The sequence below is a fragment of the Haplochromis burtoni genome, unplaced genomic scaffold (genome assembly GCF_018398535.1).
Source record: "Haplochromis burtoni strain Fernald_Lab_line unplaced genomic scaffold, NCSU_Asbu1 Contig_152, whole genome shotgun sequence".
Classification (NCBI taxonomy): domain Eukaryota; kingdom Metazoa; phylum Chordata; class Actinopteri; order Cichliformes; family Cichlidae; genus Haplochromis; species Haplochromis burtoni.
Window position 1 is genome coordinate 185,220 of NW_024582513.1, and position 22,909 is coordinate 208,128.

Genomic DNA, 22,909 nt, shown 5'->3' on the forward strand with positions numbered 1-22,909 from the left:
CTGAATGAATTACATTGCTACTGTCTGATTGGGTGATAGTAGAACTTTGAGGCTTTCTAAATGTTTCCCCCTAGTATTTGGGGAAACCTTTTGGAAGGAACGTTTAAGAAATTTTCCCTAAAGGCTGTTTAAAGGTTCTTGTACAGCTACGTGTATAGCCAACAGGCATACAGGCTTTTAATATTATCTGTTTCACTGTGGGCATACCATGTTTCCAATATAATAATTAAATTAATTAAATTAATTTGTTTTTATTTTTATTTTATTTAAAATTTTTGAATACTTCTATCAAAATGTAAAAACCAAATCACTTATCAAAGGTGACTTTTATAGCTTTAATATTCTTCACGTTCAAAGAGCGCCCTCTGCTGACCAACGCAGGCGGTACACCATTTCCCACAATGCTGCTGCCGCACCAGCCCGGAAGTGAGACGTTTATTGACAATATGGCTGCCGAACTGGGTTTCGGATTTGCAGAAATATTTTAATTGACAGCGGTAGCCGTGGCTGCGACAATAACCCGTTTCCAGCTCAGGAGTGTACGCGACAGTTGCATTTGAATGAAGACAACCGCGAATCCACGGGATGGTGTCAGTGAGCTGAGGAAACGTCCAGAGTGTGAATCCCGTCATGTCGTTTTTCAAGAGGAAAGGTGAGGAAAAAGCTCCCGCTGAAGGCTGCAACGTCGACGGTAGCTAGCGCCGCGGAGAGGGGTGCCCGATAATATGTGACTGATGAGGTTGTCGGTGCATAAATTAGCCGTGTAAACTGAGGCGTTTGAGGGAATACGTTTTTCCTCCTTTGCCGCTGCTCCTTACTGCTTTTACATGATTAGCTTAGCGCTGGCCTCACTGCCCCCCCCCACTCCCCTTCCTGATTTATCTAACTTCATGTTAGCCGGGGTGGCATTAAATCCACCACAGAAACCTGCCACAAGTCTACATCAACGCCTTCCTGTATGCAGACATAATTCAGGGCTTCCAGAGCATCAAAGGAACACTGTTATCTGCTCCAAAGCAACGCTTGTGTCGAAATGTTCAATAGCAGCTATTGAACATAGCTGCTATTGACTATACCTCTGTTGAGGTATTTTCATACATACTTAACAAGCAAGATATGTCAGAAATATTACCGGTGACAGGTTGTGTCTCAGTCAGAGCTGTTAATTATCAAAAGGACACACGTTTCCTGTAACACATTTGGCTGTAGAGAACCTGGAGTTGGCTAATGCTAATTTTCAGTCACTATTGAGTAGAACCTAGATGGGCTGGGCCTGCGGTTTTCTATATTTTTTTGAACACAACGTGACAATGAATTTCAGTTCAAAGCCCCACAGTTCAACCTCTTTTGTGGTCATTGTGAAGGCTGGAGTCACACTGACAGGCGTCTTTTGTGTCTGATCTGCATCTTTTTTTTTAAAGTGGGTGGGCAAAATGTCAGATTCGCCACCACCTACAAATGAGCCCTTCTCTGAAACCCTGACAACCAAACTGAAAATTATAACATTAAGGGGGATAGAGTAGGTGTAGCAAATACATTTGGAAAAGTAAGAAAGGACTTTATTTTTCTGCTGCACCATCCTACAACAGGTGACAACAGGTTTGTCTGACGCTTTTGATAGAAATCACACAATAAGAAAAAATATATAAAGGTTAGAGAGGCCATTAATAATGGAGTCAATAGAGCTCCCGTCTTATTTCCTTGGGAAGCCACCATAATAACTTCACTGCTGAAACTAGCCTGCAGTTTGGTATCCCCTAAAGATTAGTGGTTTTTCCTGGTGGCAGTGACAGTGACTAAAACAGCTGACACAGCAGATCACCAAAATGAGGAAATATAGACTTCACTTATCCATACCCAGAATGCTGCTCAGGATTGACAGGAAGTGAATTTGTTCCCTGTTAGGAGGAAGAATTTCAATGCCAAAAAAAGAGGAAGTGAAAGTTTTACTATTAAATTTGAATGCAATTTTCCACTAAGTCCCAGGCACTCTGTTCATACATTATTGTACGTTTTCTTTGTAGTTATTAAAGGTTTATTATTTTATGTAACTAGTTTTTCTTAATAGTAGCATCCATTTCACCAACCTGTCATTGTCCTGTAATAACATTTACATTAACATTACGTAAAAGCATTACTTCACCGTAGTTATTTGCATCATTGTGTTTTAGTCCAGTTGTGTAAAAATGACTGGGGTCCAGGCTTTTTAAAAACCATGTCGCTTCTCTGTGGCAGACAGCCTGTCGGTCTCAGCCAACATTGACTCTTGGTTGATACACACACACTCAGATATGGCTCCATCCCAAATGTCTCACATAAAGAGCATCTTCAGCTCCATTTGTTCAGGCCTCCCGGTCCATTTTGTCATGTCACTGCTTGAAACGGTCGCTTGGCCCAACCAAACTGCTTCATCCGGAGATATGAGTGTAGGGTCACTCTGATGAATGGTTGCCACTATGTCTGCCAGCATGCACTCATTCCCCTGCAGGGTGCACACATCATTCTTTTTGGTTAATTTGACAGCTGCAGGGCTTTGGAATGGCTTCACATATCTGCTGTATTATATGCACTGTGTATTTTTCCGGGACAATCAGTAAATCTTGGTGACCTTCAGGTGTAAACTAGCATACAGTCATGTGAAGGAAAACCAGAACTGATAGACCAAGGTCACAAATTGTAGGACTCTAGTATAAAAGCCCTGACTATCTGCACGCTGTAAAACAGTGATTCTCAAACTGCGGTCATAGAGGCCGTGGATGACCATGGAATAATCTGAAGTTGAATGAGCTTAATTCATGTGGGGAAAGTTAGCAAAAAGATTGCTGATGATGCTCTTTGGAGCTTTTTAAAAAATAAATTAATAATTGATTTAGAACTGTGGGGTCTGTCCTACAAACTCTTTATCTTTGGAAGTGGAGGATGCTGGGAAAAGTTTGCGAATGACTGTGGTATATAAAGCAGGATGGACATTGTTTTCACATTTTAGAACCCAGTTTCGAGGTTTAACCCACATCTGTCAGCAGCAGTGTGGCCAGGTGGAGGAAAGCATATGTAAGGGCTAATTAACTATTAACACAGACTAACTCCACACAGTGTGAAACGACATTGCCATGATAACGACTAACAATGTTGGGTTTTTTTGCCTTTTCAGTAGTTTTCAGTTCTGCAGATATCATTAAGCAGCCTTTCTTAGAAGTCTGTATTAGAGTTCAACAAGTGTTACAGAATCGTTGTTGTGGGAAACGCATCCCCACCACACGACATCAACCCCTTAGTGAAATCTCATGTATTGATTCTTCACCCTCCCCGTATTATGATTCAAAACACTGCTTGCTTCTCCATTTCCAACCACTGCTCTCATCTTTCTCCCCACAGCCAAAAGCAAAGAACCTGAGAAAGGGACAGACGCTAAAGTCAATAGAGGTGAGTTCCTCTTTACTCTTGTGAGGTTATGGAAGGTTTGGTAGTTGTTGAAATGACAATATAAGCACAAATATCCAGTGGTGTTGTTGTTTTGTTTGTTTTTAAATGTTTTTTGTGTTTTTTGATGCGCTTGTGTACCCTCACCCACTTTGAGCTGACTTGGAAAAAAGTGCATCTCTGATTGCTCCGCCAGCAACATTACAGGATGGTCTTGAAATGTATAACAGGATTACGTTTCCTCAAAGAAGGGCTTAGACTGTATTTAAAAGTTTGAAATGAATTCACAGATCCAAAGCAACAGCAGCAGTCGGGAAGCTTGAGCTTGATTAAATGTGAAAAGCAAATCATTTACTTTGGCTTCATCCACTTCAAGCCACTTAAATTTTGTAATTACATTTCTAGAAATTATTATAACCTCTAGATGGCAAGTAGAGACAAACATGTGATGTGAATGCAAATAAATGGTTGCATTTATTATGTAATTGTAAGCCTTTTTCCTTCCTCTGGCTTTCCCTTATTCTTGAGGTATGGCTGTGGAAAAACTGTTCTTATGTGGTGTTAAAAAGGTCTTAAATGATCACAGCTGAAAGATTCATAACTCTTTCCTTTGGTTTTCTCTAAGTATCTTTAATCAGTGCTGGTTAAACTGTCTCGCGGACAGAAGCTGTAGCCTCTAGCTGCTAACCAAGCTCACAGCGCACAGTGAAACAAACACTGAGCAGTCTGTCTTCTCAAGCATCTGCCACAGCCTGAGTCTTTGTGTACACTATGAGCTTTTCCAGAAACTCTCACTAAAAGGACCCTTTCTTACAAATCACACTGTTGTCACACATTCAGGCCACTCAGAACATCAATGCTATTATATTCTTTTTCTTCTTTTAACTAAATTCAGTTTTCTCTCTTTCATCTTGTGCTCACAGCTCCAACCAGCCCTCAATCTCCAGGACTGAGGAACCACCATGCCATCCAGGAAGCTGCTGGGCCGAGCCACGTGGCCATCAGCGCCATCTCGGCCAACATGGACTCCTTTGCCCGCGGTCGCACCGCCATCCTCAAGAAGCAGCCGAGCCACATGGAAGCGGCGCACTTTGGAGATCTCGGTACAGAAGCTGCACTCATGAGCTTTTGCGTCGTTTTCAATGATTGCAGAAAAACACCCAGAATAATATTTAGCTATAAAACGTTGTAGATTCAGAATCACAGAGACAGAATTTATTTTGGGTTTCTTTGAGTTTGATCCAGATGCAGGTTTGTTGTCCCTCTTTGGTTACAGTTATTAATATGTGTATATATAAGGACTCATTTTAGTCTGTGACCTTTGCGACAGTTTGAGTTATAACATGCTGCACACTTTGAAGGACCTCTCTGCTGTTCTGTACTTATTTGAATACAATTTGGTTAAACCTGAGTTTTCCTCAGAAATGAATGCAAAAGGAAACAAGCATTAAGACTGACTTTGTTAACTTGCTCAGAAATTGTTTCGTTATCCCAGAGTTCAAAGTGAAGTTTCCTGGTTATATCGAGTTTCATACATAAAGAAACTTTTCTTAGTCATATATTACAAATAAAAGCAGACACGATCTCTCATTTAGGTGCTGAAACTGGAGATATGAAGCCTTTGTCTTTGAAAAGTAATTATACATTATTAAAGATAATTAATGTGTTGTTATTTGATAGATTAATTAACTGGTTCACAAAGGGTTCACATTGGATGTACTGAAACCAATACAGAAAAGCTCTGACAATCAAGAAAAACACTGCATAGAAAATAAATACAGTTTTTTAATAGGCTGTCAAAATTCAAAGGTAATTACAGCTGTCGTAAGCTCCTGTTTCTGGTGTTACAGCGATAGTACGCCCCTTGCGTCACTACAAGAGCAGAAACATCCTATTGTCTTATGCAAGTGGCAGTATTCCCTCATTAATCCTGTGAGCCACTCACTGGGCTACATGTATCAGGCAACGCGAGCACCCAAACATTCCTGTCAGGGTAAGGTTGGCCTTATCTTCTCAGGCAGTGACGTGAGGACGAAAAATACTCTATAATTAGATTCTGTGTACGCTCCCCGGATGTCATGAGATGGAGCGGTGAGCATTCACTGTAGTGACAGGAACTGTACGAGCAGGTGGGGCGTGCCGGACGGAGGTGGAGGAACCTGTGCTGCAGCTTAGACGACAAATTCTCAAAGAGACTTGCTGGGCAGTGGTGATTTCTGGTCTGTGGTTTCAACAGATTGGAGAAGAAAAGGAAGGAAGCATTAATGAGGTGCGTCTAGGAGGCAGAGAGGCGTAGTTTCACGGTTGGATTGAGGGTTTGTGGCTTCTGAAGGCAGGGGCCATGAGGTTTTTTTTTGTTTTGTTTTCTTTGCTAGTGTTTAAAATATAAAACAGGTACCACTATGACTGAAATTCAAAGTCATTCTAACAGACATTGAATTACTGTGAAAAGGTTGCAAATGAAACAGGAGCCTTTGATTATCCCGCCGTAGATGCCGGACTAGTTGCTGTGATTTCTAACAGCTTTCGGTGTTAAGGTGGCCGTGACTGTGTGATCTTTAAGAATCTAAAGAGGTTGACGAAAAGCACCACACACTGCGTGACACATCTTGAAGCACCATCTTGTTTTCAAAGAGCAAACTTAACACTGCCAAACTTCAGCCCACGCTTCAGACTAACTACAGCTGATGTGATGTGATACAAAATCACGCAAGACAGTCGGGTGTCTAGTCAGGATGGATAATGGAGCACTCAGTTTGCTTAAACAGTCTCCCTTTGAAGCATTATTTAGCCAGATTACATCGACAGTCACTTCAGTTGCACATTAATGCAAATAACTAATGAGCTGGTCAGATGGGTTGCATTTAGGCATATAGACAACTGGCTGAAGTTCAAACTGAGCACCACAATGGGAAAGAAAGTTGAATTGAAGACTTTGAACGTGGCTTGTGATTTTTGGCAGGCTGATGTGAAGATTTTGAGAAACTGCTGATCTGCTGGGATTTTTCCAAACAACCATCTCAAGGGTCAAAAAAAGAGTTGATATCCAGAGAGCAGCAGTTCTCTGGGTAAAATGCCTTGTTTATGTCAGAGGACAGTGGAGAATGGCCTGACTGCTTTGAGATGACAGTAACTCAAATAACCACTTGTTACAACTGAGGTATGCAGAAGAGTGTCTCTGAGCAGATAAGCTAGAGTAGCTGAAGATCACGCTGGGTGCTACTTTTATCAGCTAAGAACAGGAAACTGAGGCTACGATTCACAGAGGCTCACCAAAGTTGGACAAAGGAAGATTGGAAAAACATAGCCTGGCCTGATTAGTCTCGGTTTCTGCTGATGCATTCAGTTGGTAGGGTCACAGTATGGTGTAAACAGCATTAAAGCGTGGATCTATCCTTTCATCAATGGGGCCAGCTGGTGGTAGTGTAATTGTGTGGGAGATTTTTGTTTCATGGTGACCTTTGAGATGTGGTGGAATGGAAAATTCACATCAAGGATGTGTAGTTGGCAGCATCTGTGTGATTCTATCATGTTGATATGGACCAAAATCTCTGAGTAATGTTTCCAGAATACCTGTAGTCTCAGATTGGAGTTTGGAGCATGGTGGGTACAGTCAAGGTTGCTGTGGATGCCCCTGTAGTTGCTGACCACTTAATCCACGCATGACTGAAAGTATGGACAGGACACACAGATGTGTGCCTGTGACGCACGGTTGTGAAAATTTTGTCTGTGTTAAATCATCTGTTGCATAGTCTAGGACCAACTCCAGACAGAGAATGAGCTGGAAATTCACAAACCTTCAAAACAAATATCCAGGAGTTAGAATTCCCATCACGGCGCCCTTCAGCCAGGACCAAATGTTCAGAGAGAGCTGAACACAGAAAATCCTCTTTTTGTCTTTCATTTCATGTTGCAGCGCCCATCAATATAGTGTGCACGTTACCTTTGAAGGTTGATGCTGTAAATAAGAATGTAGCCCACAGTCTGTTATTAAACTTGAGCACTTGAGTGAGTAATGTGTGTTCAAAGACAGTGTAAATCTCATTGTCATTTAAACGGAAGTGTTTAACAATGGATGGAATTTCTGCTGTTGTGAGTCTTTAAAAGCAGGCATTAAAGTGTATGCTGTGTAAATAGCATAAAGTAAATATCAGTGATTAAGATTTAATTTGTAGTATAAAGATGACGTAAGTTTTATCATTAATGAATGCACCTAAGTTGCCTGTTAATAAATGTGTTGTTGCTAAAATTTTACAGTTGAATCAATGAATTATGCTCTGATGTTCCAGGTCACTCCAGTGTGAACTATCAGCCCCAGGAGACGCGCTCTCGCATGTCCAAGACGGTTGAGCAGGCCCTTCAGGACAATGTCGCGATACCGCACTTCATGCATTTCATGGAACTACGAGGTGCAGACCACCTGGTTCGGTTCTGGCTGGAGGCTGAGAGGTTCCGCTCCACCAGCTGGTCACGTGTTAGAGCGCATAGTCTAAACTCTGTCAAACACAGCTCCTTGGCCGAGCCGGTCCCTGTGTCTCCAGACGGCTCAGAGCTCTCAGAACTCACCCAGAAAACGCCCAATGTCCTTGCACGACACAGTAACAGCGAAGGCTCTACAGTTCAGACTCAGCAGCGGGACTCCAGCACAGAAGCAGGCGCGAGACCCAGTACGCCTCGAACAGCAACACCCAGCAGGCAGCCACCCTCCAGGTCGGGGACCCCCCTAAAGGTGCAGTCAAGCAGCACCCTGCGCGACCTCTCTGACACACTCATGAAAAGTGAGTCGCCTTTAAACACCTTTTTATCTTTACATTTGTTGTCTTGTTTACAGGTTTTTAACTTTCTTTGTGGATTCTATATTTTGACAGGGGAAATGATTTATTATTTTGATGGCCAACCAATCACTTTTCAGTATACTGAGAAATCTTCGTAAATGGCAGCTTTCCTATTTGTTAGAGATTGAAGACCTTAATGTGGATTTGTCAGATCTGTCCAGTACATTTCCTGATGCTGCCCCTCCCTGAGCCTGGTCCTGCCGGAGGTTTCTTCCTGTTAAAGGGAGATTTTTCCTTCCCACTGTCACCAAGTCCTTGCTCAGAGGAGGTCATTTAATTGTTGGGATTTTCTTTGTATTATTGTAGAATCTTTACTTTGCAATGTAAAGGGCCTTAAAGCAACTGCTGTTGGGATTTGACACTATATAAATAAAACTGAATTGTATCCTTTGATGCTGTGGCAAAATTGGTACATCAGTAAACTGAAAATGCTACAGTGACCTGTAATGGAAGTGGACACCGGACTGTGTCAGGAGAATGGGGTTGGCGCATTGTGCAAACTTGTCCTTTCTCACATGTAGCTTATGGCAGGAAAAAATTCAGAAACTTCAGAGACATTCTCAGTTCTGTGAATACTCACTTTGGTTTAGGCTAGGGTGCTGCACACAGGACATCCACTCACTTTCCATGATGTCAACAAACCGTTATCTGCTCTGATCTCACACGCACCGTCTCAGACAGCACACAGACTTTGTAGAAGGAGCTGACAGCTTTAAGACTGGTTACTGTCCTTGTGTGTGCTTGCATGCAGTTCTTTGATTAATGTCAAAGATGGTACAGGGCTGCAGTGGATGAAAATGGCTTTACATTAGAGCACTGATTTCCAAGGTGTTGGCTGGGACCCCCTAGTGGGTCTTGAAGTTATTGCAGGTGGGCCATCATAGATACTTTTCAATTGAAAACTCATCTGTGATTTTAAATTTGTATTTTAGTTTAGAATTAGCATAAATAATTAGGTTACTTTATTTAAAACTAATAAGTTTTGAAATTAACACAATTTCACAAAGAAGAAAACATGTTAGCTTGGTATTGTGTTTTCACATTTTCAGTCTGGCTTAAGTTTGTAAATGGTGCCATTAGGCATTTTTCTGAAGAGCTCGGGATGAAACAGCAGGTCTGTGTGAGGTCACATTGGTCACCACATTAAAGGTTTGAGTGGCATTCTTAAGCGTGTCATCTCGTCCTCTTCGTCCGCACTGGTTTAATGACATTGTGTGAGCATGATTAGTGCCCTCAGCTGTTTATTTTCATGACCCAGCTTGTGAAAATTTCATAAAAGCAGTGGGTGGAATTGTACACTTGGTTTTTACCATGACGGAACGAGACCAGCAGCCTGAAACAATTTCACTGTGTGCACAGGCAAAGACATGTGGGCATTAGATTGATGCATTAATTGGTAATTCAGACTGACCACCTGGAGGAAGAGCTTTACTTGAGCATCAGTTGAGAGATAATTTGTGTGTTTTGCAGGTATAGAAAAAGATGCTGTTACTATCTTCACCAAGTACATCTCTCCAGATGCTGTGAGGCCCATCCCCATCACAGAACAGATCAGAAATGACATAGTTGGTAAGACCACAGATGTTGTCTCTCTATTTTTAATACAGCACATTATGGTCCATCTGTTCAAAAAGTGCGTGTGTGTTTGTGTGTGCATGTGCGCGCAAGTGTCCTCACAAACAGCTTCTTCCTCTGGGCCATTCGGACTGTATGTTCTGTCCACTATGCCCCCACACCCCACCCCTGCCCATCCACTTCACTAATCTGAGCCATGGTCTGAGTAACCCCCATCACTCAGGCCACTCGCATACAGACTCGACTCAGACCAAGTCTTTTCTTTGCACTACTTCCAAGCACTTTGCAACTTGTTCTCCAGTGTGTGCCTTTCTCTTGATTTGTATCGGTCTCTCTTTATGGTACATATTTCTCCTATTTGCTATTTATTCATGCTGTCTACCATTTACTCCTGCACAGTTGGTGTGGAGCATCCACAATTTTGTTGTACATGTACAATGACAATAAAGGGTTATTCTATTCTGCAGTAAGTCATCTATTTTAAATGTGATCCTGGTGTGTGAAAATATCCGCTCTCTTCTGTTTTGTGTAGCTAAGATTTGTGGAGAAGATGGCATGGTGGACCCAAACTGCTTTGTCATTGCACAGTCGGTAGCCTTCGCTATCTTGGAGCAACAGTGAGTTTCTGTCCATTCATTTTTGACGTTAAGATTAAAGCCCGCCCCGTGCCCCGTGTCGTTTCGCCATCCTGTCTTCCACACTGCTGCACTATTCACCTCCCACCTGCTTTCTGATTTCCAGGCACTTTAGCGAATTCCTGCGGAGCCATCATTTCTGTAAATACCAGATTGAAGTGTTGACTAGTGGCTCTGTGTTCTTGGCTGACATCTTGTTCTGTGAGTCAGCTCTTTTCTACTTCTCTGAGGTGAGTGGTGCTACTGGTTCCTCAAACATGATTTATTTGTACCTGATCATTACACATTTCCACACTGTTTCAGTTAGAAGAATGACAGTTTTCTAGCTATAACACACAGTCTGTGCCTCCTCTTGGCTCTGTACACCTTTCCATACAGACAGGAAACTAAACTGAAGACAGTAAACACAAGAAACCTGTAGATGCTCCTGTTACAGTGTCACTGATATGATACAAAACTCCATCCACAAAGAAAGAGTAAACATTTAACAAAAGATGTCCTGTCAGCATATACACTGTGAGGTTCACTAGAATTTTCTCTCTTCTTTGTTTTCCTTCTCATAGTTCATGGAAAAGGAAGAAGCAATGAATGTACTGCAGTTCTGGTTGGCGGCAGACAACTTCCAGAACCAGCTAGCAGCTAAAAAGGGCCAATATGATGGCCAGGAGGCTCAAAATGATGCCATGATTCTCTATGACAAGTAGGTCCTCTGTCTGTGGTTGTAAGATGTTATTGTGTCTGATTTAACCAGTTACTTTTTCTAAAAGTGTGGAGATTGACTTTATTGTTGGAAGTTGCTGTCATGTTGAGGTCATTCTTTCTTTTGAGTTTGAGAATATAATTGTAGGAGGAAAGTGATCTAAGACTCTTTCAGTGTTTTCTTTTGTTAAAAGGTTGCTCCTCTTTGTTTCCTTCGTCATTCATTTTCAGTCCAGATTTCACCTAAATCTATCAAGTTATCATCAAATATGAGTTTTAAGAGTAGTGTGCGCTCAGTAACGGTGTTTCATTGAAGACCTTCATTCCTGGTGTGATTAAATCGGTGACAGTGACAGTGAATCAGCAGCAGTGTGTCTGCACACGGTCAGGTTGAAGGAGGGTTCAGCTGTACTTGTGTCTTTGACTGACTAGTCTAGAGTACACTCTGCCTGCTAGCCTTGTAAGCCTAAAATGATAAAACTAGTATTTGAAGCTTATTAAATTATTTCTGTTTTGTTATTTTAAAGTGAAGTCTTTGGACCATTTTCTATTTACACATGTGAGAGGAAGCTTTACATCTAGTGGAGCTGCTGCTGACAGTAGGTGGGGCAAGTTGTGGGAGCATGCAAATGCCATTACAAAACAAATTTTAGTAGTCAAACAAACATTTAACTTATTTCAAGACCAAACGTATTCAGATTTTCCGATTTGGGTATGCTTGTACTGAGACCCTGAGCTTTAAAATTGAAAGTTGACAGAAAAGTTTGCTGATGGTAGTTAAACTGTGATATGCAAACGGCAGTAATGTCTCCACGCAATGTTTCAGACACGGTTGATGTCACGTTAGTTTGGAACTGACTCAATGTAAAAGTTCAGTAAATGAGAATGTTATATAGGCTAGCAACTAATCTTTTCCACTTGTTGCCAAAAAAAGGTCACAGTGATGACAAACAGCAATTTGATTTGGATATTTCGCCAATGGGATCGGCTGTATTGTCCAATTCAGCAACTTGCTAGCACACACATTCTCTTGGACATGTAGTGGTTTCAGAGTTCACCAGTGGCGTATTTTATTTAGCAGAACAAAATCTCGGAAGCTCATCTTTACCTTTGACCTAATTTCAGGCATCTTCACAAAAACAAACCACATATAAATAGTCCTAAATTCAAAAATCCTAACACATTTCCAGGTATTACGATTCGTTCCTGCAACACGGTTCTCATAAAACTAACACAGGCAGTTGTCAGACAACCTAACATATTGACCTAAGATTACAGACCTAGACTTTGGTTTAACTGGAATTGTGGGGCATAAGGAAGAGGCTGACATCATCTGTTGAAATACGAAAAAATTAATTATTGAAGATCTTTGTCTTTCTTAGACTTTATGTACTGCACTCTACTTGGCATTTATGAAGATTAGTCTGTCAGCCATGAAGAATTGAGATGTTTTAATGTGTTGGTTGATATTCAGTGGAGGCTTTCCACCAGGCTCACAGTAAGTTAAACTGCAGATAGTTTGTTTCTCTTAGTTAAGGATGAGAAGGTAAAAGTCCAGTAATTCATCTATAGTGAGATGACAGTAGTGGAATCTTGCACTTTCCTCCTCTTAGCTTCAACTTTGTTATATTTGCTGGGAGCTATTTTGCTTGAATTGTAATTATTTTTCTTCATAAATGTCACCTTTTTGCACACTAATTAGTTTACAGCATCACGCTAAATCATCTGCGCTTTATAGAGTAAGATTTAAAAGTCTTGAGGTTTTGTCTGAATTGTTCAGTTTTGATTAATATCTTAAAAAAAAATGGCGCCCTTTTCTGAAGCTCTTTGCATATTCTTCTATTATCCCTTCAGGTATTTCTCACTCCAGGCTACCAACCCTCTGGGCTTCGGTGACTCTGTGCGGATGGAGATAGAGTCAAATATCTGCAGAGAGGGAGGGCCACTGCCTGACTGTTTCACCACTCCACTCAGACAGGCTTGGACAACCATGGAGAAGGTCAGATCATCTGATAGAAAAACACGACAAGGTCTCGGTGTTTAATAGAGGTTTTCTCCTAAGGATAAAGGGATGATGAAAATGAAACACTAGAAGAGAAGCATGTGAAGGCCTTATTTAATTAGGTTTGTGAATTGAATAGGATCCTCCATAAAGGTTTTTTTGTTGCAAGTCACTGACAAATCGTCCCATTACACCACTGATAAATGCTTCTGGTTTTGGTTAATGAAAGGAAAGCTGAAAACTGTTGTTAGAACATAAAGGTCAGAAGGGAATCTCTGTAACTTGTGCCCAGAAATATATCAGAAAGCTCATTAATTTCTCCCAGAGTTCACCCTGCTTTGCATTCGTTCAGGTCTACATGCCAGGTTTCCTGTCCAGCAACCTTTACTACAAATACCTGAGTGACCTCATCAATTCAGTGCGGGCCGATGAGTTTGTGAATGTCAGCACTCCAGGTCAGGGCGGACCAATGGACAACGACCGCTCAAGTTCAAATGTCAGCGAGAGCTCTCACACTCAGGTGACCCACACCTTCAGCCCCTGCAGGGATGTCTGCTGACATTTAGACCTGTCCCGCCTCATTACGCGGATAATAAAGATATTTTTGTTAATGTCAAATGTTCATGACCATTCATGTCATTTAGTTGTCTTACACAACAAAACAATGTAGGGATGGAGATATAACGATGCCAAATAACATTTTATATAAGTGCTATCTGTAATGCTGCTAAAAATGCTGTTCATGGTCTGTTCACTGCAGCAAAGTGCCAGAAAGGCAGCAATCAAAATCCTCAAAAACTTTGACGAGGCGATAACGGTGGACGTTGCCAGCCTGGACCCTGAGGCCTTGTACCAGCGGCCGTACGCTGGGTGAGTGTTTGTGCCTCTATCCAGTGACAGAAAATGTTAATCTTTTCAAAGATTAACTGTTGCTTGATTCATGGTTTTGTGTTTCCTTGCTGTTACCTTCGCTTTTCTCTCCTTTTATGTTCCTTTGATTGCTGTTTGGATTTAGTGCTTGTACGTGTTTTGTTGTTATTGACTCCGTCGTAGGGTTTTATGAGCGTGCTTTGAAAAATCATGTGCAGAAATAAATCAAGAGAATGATCTTATTGAAAGACAGAAGTTTAGTCTGGGAGATTTGCTTTTATCCCCTTGCTGAAATTACAGTTGTTTGAAGGGATACGCATACCCTCACACCAGTGCTGGGATGGTGTGTGTTTGTGTGCGGATGTGCCTGAGGCTCCGTTTTGTCCTGTTTGTCTTCTCAGAAGGATGACATTTGGGAAAGTGAATGAGCTGGGCCAGTTTATCAGGGAGGCAGAGCCAGAGCCGGATGTGAAGAAATCCAAAGGTATGATACGGTCACACTTCTCTCACCCTACACTCTGTCATATTTTTATCTGCTTTCTCCTTGCCATGAAAGTCATGAATATAAATCTCATCTTCTTACTATAGCTCATAGTGCTCTGAAATATTTAGCAACTTTTCCCTTATACATTATAAAAAAGCAAAACAAAAACAGCTTCACTACTTTCCGGGTCCAGCGAGATAAAAATCTTAGCTTATTAGAGTGCCGTCTATAGGACTAGAACAGGGTATGACAAACTGACTTCTTACTGATTAAATATTATTCATGTGTTAATGAAGGAACTGGAGATTAATTACTTAATGACTTAACTTTGATAATCCTTCTAAAATGCTAAGATTAGCCTTCAGTTTTTAGCCATGTTAATGATTTCTGCTTAGCAATGAAGTCATCTTGTCTTCTCACTCCTCTCACTTAGGTTCCATATTTTCTCAAGCCATGAAGAAATGGGTCCAAGGCACCTCGGATGAGGTGAGATTGCACTATGCTGAGTTATCATAAATGATTAAATAGCTCGAAGCCCATAGCAGTGCTTTCTCAGTGGTGTGTATAAAACGTCACATTATACCAGTCCATTAAAGAATATAAATAGAATGCATTGTGTGCACTGTGACCAAAGGCCCAGGAGGAGATGGCGTGGCAGATTGCCAAGATGATTGTCAACGACGTTGTTCACCAGTCAAACCACGACAGCCCCGGCAAGGCCACCAAGGTACGCAACCACACTCAGCAGTCTCATTCCTGCGTGCATGTGGGATAACTGCAGGTTCTCTTAAGTGTCTTTTTCTGTCTGTCTGCAGTTATGACCCCACTGAGGAGCCAAAGGACTGTCACTCCCTACAGATTCTGGCCAAGCCAGTGATAAACAGTACACAGAGTTCACACTGCAATGAACTGCATTACTCTGAGAAAGAACAAGGCATTTTATCACTTCTCCAACCACCAGGTGTGCATGTGTGTGTGTGTGTGTTCGTGTAGCTGAGAGCTTGGATGAGTGATTGTTCACACTTGGGCTAATAGAAAACTTGAAGTACATCATTGTTCCACTCTTCCTGCTCCATAACACTATAAAGGTACACGTGTTGAGAGTAAAGCAAAGTGCATCAGACTGGAGGAAGGAAACTTTTGGCATGATACCAGGAGAAGCTGCAGCATGTCAGTCAACACTCTCACTTTTGTCTTATCTCGGACCTGCGGAGGATGCAACAATAGCAACGTTTTGTTCACTACTTGATGACACACCTCCCCACGCTTTTTATAACCATTCCTTGTTTTTACATGAACTTCTGTCTTTTGGTCAGCCGCTTAAAGGGTTGTTGGTTTGGAACGTTGTACAGTTTTTGCATACGCTTCCATGAGGCTGCCCAGAGAGGCATTGCCAGCTGTTTACTGGTGTTAGCTGATGTAGCTTTACTTGTTTGGTACTGTACAACATCTGGAAATGTTACAGTGAAGAAGAGTGGATTCAGTTCTTGGACTTGTGGACCTTCTGTATAAATATCCTGGCACCTTTACAGCGCATAGAAGAAAATACTCCCAGTTGTGTTGGAAAACTCCAAAACTCCTTGTCCTAAATGTTCTGTGTATAAATATCTATTTAGATTTCTGGTTTACCCCAAATATTAATGTTAATTTTTTATGGTGATTGCTGATTTTTTTTTTTTTTTTTTTTTTTTGCTGGTTTTTTTTTTTTTTTTTTTTTTAATATGTCACTGAAACAGACTTCAGTGATGAGCGGACTGTTTAACTGGAAGGTGAAATAAATGATTTTTTAAAAGTTTTTTTGAGCCTTACCAAGATGTGGATAAGAACCAGAACAGACTCTTGGTACTATGTACCACTAATGACATCTATGTGTACTTAATCTATAATATATTTAAATTGTGTTTGATTTAAATACATATATTATGAAACTTTGTCTGTCTGTCAATTATTTTTTTCTTCCGCTGACATAATTTGACTACATTAATGTTAAAATGTGGGAAAAGATAGCCAATCCTTGTGCCAACACCCATAGACAGTTATCACCTCTGACCAGGTGGGGGCAATGTTGAATATGCTGTTATGTTTAGGGTAAAACTAGAAACGAGGTGATGTATTTTTTTCTTCCTCTATTAGGAGGCATTCTGATTTTTATTATAACATGTCCAGGAAAATGCAACAATTAAAAACTATAAACTACAGCTGAAGGGGCTCAAAAAATAGCCTGTTAGTGCAGCATTTCATATCTTTAATTCATTTTAGTAGTGGATCTTATTGGTGGTTAATCACATAGAGTTAAGTCGAAGATAAAAATCAGCGTGAAACAGGCTCTCATGTTGTCTGGGGAAATAAACTTTACAGATGCTTCCTGGCCAGTCCACGGCACGGTCTGCAGGCGGTTTAAGAAGATCTTGTGGAATGAAAACTTGCACGTGCAGAGGCAACGCCCACCTCAAATACACAAAACCCCCTCCCCTCAGCTCTGACCGGTAGGGGGGTTGTTATGGTAACTGAGGGACAGAGTCCTGTTACCTTGCGTCAAGTAGTAACTACAATGACCACCTTCAGACTATATGAATGCTCAGGGTCAGTTTGACGGGAAATAAAATGTGCCTGAGACCGAAAATATTTCATAATATTATTCACTGTTTTATTATAATTTTGTGTGGTGCACAGAAAATAAAGTACAAGGCGCATTTTATTCAGCTACCTGCAGACAGACGGCTTTTAGGTAAGTTAAGGAAACAAAAGCATCGGAAATGAAGCGCTCTCCCTTCAAAATAAAATCAGTATTAAGCTATCAGTCTGAAACTTGGCATCATTTGGCGTCGTGTTCCTAAAATTAGCACAAGGACATGTACATTTTATACCTATTTAGGTCGTGCTATTTTCTGTCAAAATTTCAATATGGAAAATTGATTCAATCTGGAAAATGCGTCCATTTGTATATGACGCATAGTAATTTTGTCCCCTCTGTTGCACTCTAAAAAATATATGAGACTAATGAGATAATTATATGGTGTTTGACGTACGATGTTTTGTACCCTTCTATAAAGTTTGGATATTTATAAAATACACATAAATGAATAAATAAATAATGTAACCACACATTTTCACATGTAATCCCTGCTTAATGTCCAAAAACATTACATTTTCCAACTAATATAGCATACCTTAAGATACCATCCTTCGGGGTACCGTTTTTCAACAGGCTCTGTGTAAGTCATTCACCATAGCGAATAATTAAATGTTTAAATATCGTGTAGCGCCCTTTTAGTTTGAACTGTTTAAAATAATTTATTGCTTTACAATAAATACAATTATTAATTCATTACAGAATAAAATCTGTACGACCGCCTCAAACTCTTTTCTAAGCATGACTTTACTTTGAAAGTCTTAACCGGAAGTCTTCCTATTAACCTGTGGTAGCTCGACGCCGTTCACGCGGACTCGTCCTGAAAAGCAAAGTCCGGAGCTTCCCGTGTTGAGGCGCAGGGAGTATCGGAGGAGAGCGGCGGCTGCAGCAAATGTCTGGTCTCTGAGTTGGTGAAGTCCTCCACCTGCACTGCTATGACAGCTGCGCATCCAGTGTTGGGTGTGCCAAACATCTCCAGAGTCAGATTTGAGCTTTGTACCAGCATAAGTGTGGGCGCGGATGACTTGACTTTATTGTATAACCATCACTCACCACAATTCTCTTAGTGTGTTTTTTTCTTTTCTTTTCTTTTTCCCCCAGACCAGATGTTTTGGGGAGTCTCACAGCTGCTGTTGCGGATGCCCAGTGACTGTAATTATTTTTTAGTTTTAGTTTTTGCTGATGTAGTGCTGGTCAGGAGGCTGAGGCTGAAGTTGAAGTGCCGCTCTTGAAGGCGTGAGCTCCAAATGCATTCGCTCCTGGGCCGGGAGAAGAAAGAAGAAGAAGCAGGGTTTGGGATTGATCTGACTCTGTCTCCGGGCTTTCTGCCCCAAGCTGCTACCATGTTCAGCTGTGTGGGCTGCTTCTGGGTGCTCCTGTCCTCCGTTCTGGTCGCCGTCTGCAGTTTCAGCTTCATATCCCCTGCTTGGATTGTTAAGGATCAGCTAAGGAGCAACCAGCATCACCACCAGCACAACAACAAGGACTCCGTGAGCTTCGGCTTGCTGTGGCACTGCTCGGAGTCTCTGGATCACATGTACCGGTGCTACACCTTCGGGGGACTAGGCAAATTTGCAGAGATCCCCTCCAGCTCCTGGCAGGTAGTTACCTATACACACCCATGACCGTCACATGTGGATGGATGAGAGCATGAGGGGCATCAAGTGGGTAGGGCAAGATATGGCACTGAATGGAAGAAGCAGCCAAAAATAAATGCGAATATACAGACCTATTACCAAGCAGCAAAGCAAGGGGATTACATCAGTTTGATTATCTAAGATTCAGGAAAAGTGCTTCAGATTTTAGACAACAAGATTTGAATCAAAAATTGGTCTTACAGAAACTAGTTTTTGTTTTGAACATACTGGTTTACATTCCTTGTTGTAACATATCATTTCCTGCTTTCAAAAAAGGTCACTTCATATTTTAGCAATTTTGTCAGATGACCAAAGGTGTAGTGACTCCAAAAGGCACTTGTGCCACTGTAAACTGAACAATACTATAAGACTAAGATGCTCCTGACTCAGTCCTCACAAAAAAGCCCACATTTGGGATGATGCTGTGCTTTTCAGTGAGGAGGACGATGCATCATACAGAGCAGCATCTGCAGCACAGCATGCCAGACACACATCAAAGCTGTGAAAGTGGCACCAGGTTGGCAGGCTGCTCACTCATCAGGGCTCCCCACTAGCAGGAATTTCAATTTTGTCTCACTTCATAAAATTGAACCTGGTATAGCAACTGTGAAAGTGGACCACATGTATGATGCTAAAGCTGTGCAACTCTGTACACCATCAATAACAACCCTGCAGACTAAACAACCCTACTTTGTGATACTTTGCAATGTGCAAATGTGACTCTTTTCATTACTGGACACACCCATTTTATTACACACATCCACTTTACTGGACAACACACTCTGTTACCAGACACATAGCCAGTGTACCGAAAGAAATCCACTTTACTGCATGTCACACCCACTTTACTACACACGCTCACTACAGCTATTTTACTGCAGTGACAACTGTACTATATAACACGTCCACTTTACTAAACACACATCCAATTTAATAAACGAGCAATCACTTTACTGCACAACAGGTCAACTTTACTATGCACACTGACTTTACAAGACACACAGCTATTTCACTGGAAGAAATCCACTTTACTGTGTGTGTGTGCATAAGACAACCACTCTACTATATGACACACATACTTTACTAAATACAAATCCAATTTAATAAACAAACATCCACTTCGCCACTTTACTGTATAACATATCCATTTTACTACACATATAGCCAATTTAATACAAAAAGTCTGCTTTACTGTATGACACACCCACTTTACCATATGACAAATGTACCTTTCCACACACATATCTACTTTACTTCACATACACCCACTTTACTGCATGGCTCCCACTTTACTGCGCAAACTTTACTATACACAACCAATTAAATACACAAACATCCACTTTTCCGCATGACACACCCACTTTACTGTACAACATATCCTGAACACACACATCCATTTTAATGCAAGACACACCCACTCTAGACATATCCCCATTTTACTGCAAGAAATCCACTTTACTGCATGACGCACCAACTCAACTGTATCGCACACCTACATCACCACACGCACCACAATACACAAACATCTACTTTACTGCATGACACATCCACTCTACCTTATGACAGATACTCTTTGCATCCACTTTACTGCACACACATTCACTTTACAACACAGCTCTTTCCTTTGGCATTGTTCCAACAAAATAACTGGTTATTATTATTCTGTTTTTGGCTGGATTGCAACAGTGTGACTGACTGACTGAGTGATACATCATCGAGGGGGCTGAGTGTTAACCCTTGTCCATAAATCCATTTAGTTGTTGCACATCACTTCAACTGTTGGTCACTAGTGGATATCCAGTTGTCAAGTACCCCTCTAACATATTTAGTCCGCCTTTATATGGCAGTCAGTGATTTTCCCTACTTCCACTCCAGTCACTTCATTAACTTTACTAAAAAATGAGATCGGTTTAAAATCTGTACCCTACCTTGTTACTTACCATTGGTTACTTTCCCTGTCTTGTCTACAAGTCAATTCATTTTATTGACATGCCATGTTGCCCTCTAGCTGCCACATTGCAGTCAGTGAGACTCTTCCTTTTCTTTGTAGATGCCCCTGGAGAGTTTCCCCACTGGTCATTGGTCTTTTACAATACGATTTGATTTTAGCAGACCTCTGTCAATGGTGCACATGTGAAGCATTTATATCTATAAATTGTAGCTTGATGAAGTGCTGCATGTGAAAGTCTTGCACATGCTTCACCATGCACCAACACAAGAACATACTCAGCCTGTACTGGGGCAATGAGGAAGGTTAAAGAAAATATATGTGCTCGCTATAGCAAAAACAATTGGCCTGTAATAGTCTTGCATCTGGGATGCAGGTTGTGGTATAATATCATTACTTTCTGTAGGAATCCTGTTTGTACCCTCTCCCCTCCTCTCTTAGCCCTGCACCTTCCTACTGAAATCTACAGTATACCAGCCACCTCTGGAGTTATGATTTATTTATGAAGGGGAATTAGCATTTGAAAGGGAGATATTAATAAGTGCTGCCTGTGTGATTCTAGCTCATCTGCAAAGGAGAGTAGAGTCTAATGTCTTGTTTTTTTTCATGGGGGGAAGCATAGGTGTGAACGGCAAAGACTGGAATCACTCATTGGGATCTCTGTATGTATGTTTCATTACATTTATACTGAGATGTGTCCCTAGATGAATTAAAGTGTGGTAAACTGCATTTAAGGCTCATTTGGCTAAAATCAGCAGCAATTTAGCCAGTTAGCCAGTTGCCACTGCTTTAATTAGTGTCCTCCCGGTTATGAGCTCTTCCTCAAGTGCGTTAGTGAGTGTGGGCTGATGGAGCTCGTTCCCTGTGCAGAAATACATGTGTTAGTCCAGTGGTGAACCTGAGCGCATGATATGCTCCCATGGCCATTAATAAAGGTGAAGGGGCCATTAAGTTTTCATCAGAGCCACTTTATTATTCCAGCACTCCTCACTGATGAGTGCATCATTTCTCTGATGCCTTTCATTTTCAGCTTGTCAACAACAAAACATCCAGAATGTGCTTAGGGTGCCAACACTGTACACAGGTGGGGCAGGCCACTCACCCACATGCTACTAGCTCCCCTCTTTCTTTGTTTACATAGAAGCAGGCAAGTATCACCGTACACTGAGCTCTGTTACATCCATCAGAGTGGAAGACAGTGCTCTGGGTTTGCTCTGAAAAGTCACTCTGAGCCCTGCGGATGCTGTGAGAGTGAACCAGAAGAGTATGAGGACAGGACAGGGGAAGAGGTGGGGGAGGAGGAGGCTCCTTGAAAGGCTGGCCTACTTGTGCTGTAGTTTCTGTGGGCTTTTCTGTTGTCACTCCATGTTGTCAAAAGCTTTTCGCTTTGCTTGGCGCTGCTGAGCTCCAGTGCTGCTGGCGCTCAGGAAAAAAAGAGCTGGAGGCCAGACTGGCAGGGCCTCTGGCTTCATTCAGGCACACAGAGAGAGGGAGAGAGAGAAACTCCTATGAGATGTAAAATTGGGTGGCAAATAAACACAACCTTATGTTGCACTGATTTCATGTGGCATAAATGGTGAAAAAGGGGGAAACTGATGTATATGTAATATGACAAAAACCCTCACCACTTGGACGTGTGAGAGGTGATGGGATCTGTGTGGACTGCTGATGGTGGCATCTTTCCTCTGCTTTAATAACCAAACCAAATATAATGAACAAATGAACAATCTGCATTGACAAAACTTCACAGTATCCATATTTGTTTGAATTTTTTGTAGCTGTGATCTCCCCACAGATATCTGTTTTTGGTCACCATCTACAGGCACAGTACGAAGTCAAGCTACAGCTAGAGATACTGCTAGTCTACAGGAAGCCTTTTCTCTTGCTATTTATACCATTGAACTGAAATTGGATGCAATCGCCAAGAGAGCTTTCAGGAGACAGTTTTCAGCTAATAGCAGTGAATGGAGCTAAACGGCTTAGTTATTGACATTTGCTTTGAGACAAAAAAGCCTAACTCTTAAATGTTTTTTGCAAACAGAGTCTGCAATTATATATATGTGTGTGTGTACATATCTATCTATCTATCTATCTATCTATCTATCTATCTATCTATCTATCTATCTATCTATCTATCTATCTATCTATCTATCTATCTATCTATCTATCTAT

General features: G+C 41.4%; 2 protein-coding genes across 3 annotated transcripts in view; both read left to right on the forward strand.

The window, feature by feature from the left end:
* The first annotated feature begins 410 nt into the window (after window positions 1-410).
* Window positions 411-17,140, forward strand: akap10 (A kinase (PRKA) anchor protein 10). Its single transcript, XM_005931976.3, has 15 exons — window positions 411-652; window positions 3,376-3,423; window positions 4,344-4,523; window positions 7,710-8,198; window positions 9,726-9,824; window positions 10,363-10,447; window positions 10,572-10,695; window positions 11,029-11,165; window positions 13,019-13,163; window positions 13,519-13,686; window positions 13,927-14,036; window positions 14,438-14,520; window positions 14,954-15,006; window positions 15,155-15,247; window positions 15,336-17,140. Exons 1-15 carry the CDS (start codon window positions 631-633, stop codon window positions 15,339-15,341), a joined length of 1,842 nt encoding a protein of 613 aa, XP_005932038.1. The 5' UTR covers window positions 411-630; the 3' UTR covers window positions 15,342-17,140.
* Window positions 17,141-17,943: 803 nt separating this feature from the next.
* Window positions 17,944-22,909, forward strand: part of LOC102303463 (transmembrane protein 211) — a 121,859-nt gene continuing 116,893 nt past the window's right edge. For both annotated transcript variants that reach the window (XR_006054872.1, XM_005931973.3), the window contains exon 1: window positions 17,944-18,753. Coding sequence is in view for 1 of the 2 variants with exons in the window: in XM_005931973.3 (XP_005932035.1) it covers window positions 18,400-18,753 (354 nt within the window). In the remaining variant the exon portion in view is untranslated. The remainder of the gene's footprint in view (window positions 18,754-22,909) is intronic.

Coding starts and splice junctions, on each gene's coding strand:
- akap10 (XM_005931976.3), top strand. CDS start 631: ATGTCGTTTTTCAAGAGGAAAG. Junction 3,424..4,343: donor AGACGCTAAAGTCAATAGAG/GTGAGTTCCTCT, acceptor TTGTGCTCACAG/CTCCAACCAGCCCTCAATCT. Junction 8,199..9,725: donor CTCTGACACACTCATGAAAA/GTGAGTCGCCTT, acceptor TGTGTTTTGCAG/GTATAGAAAAAGATGCTGTT.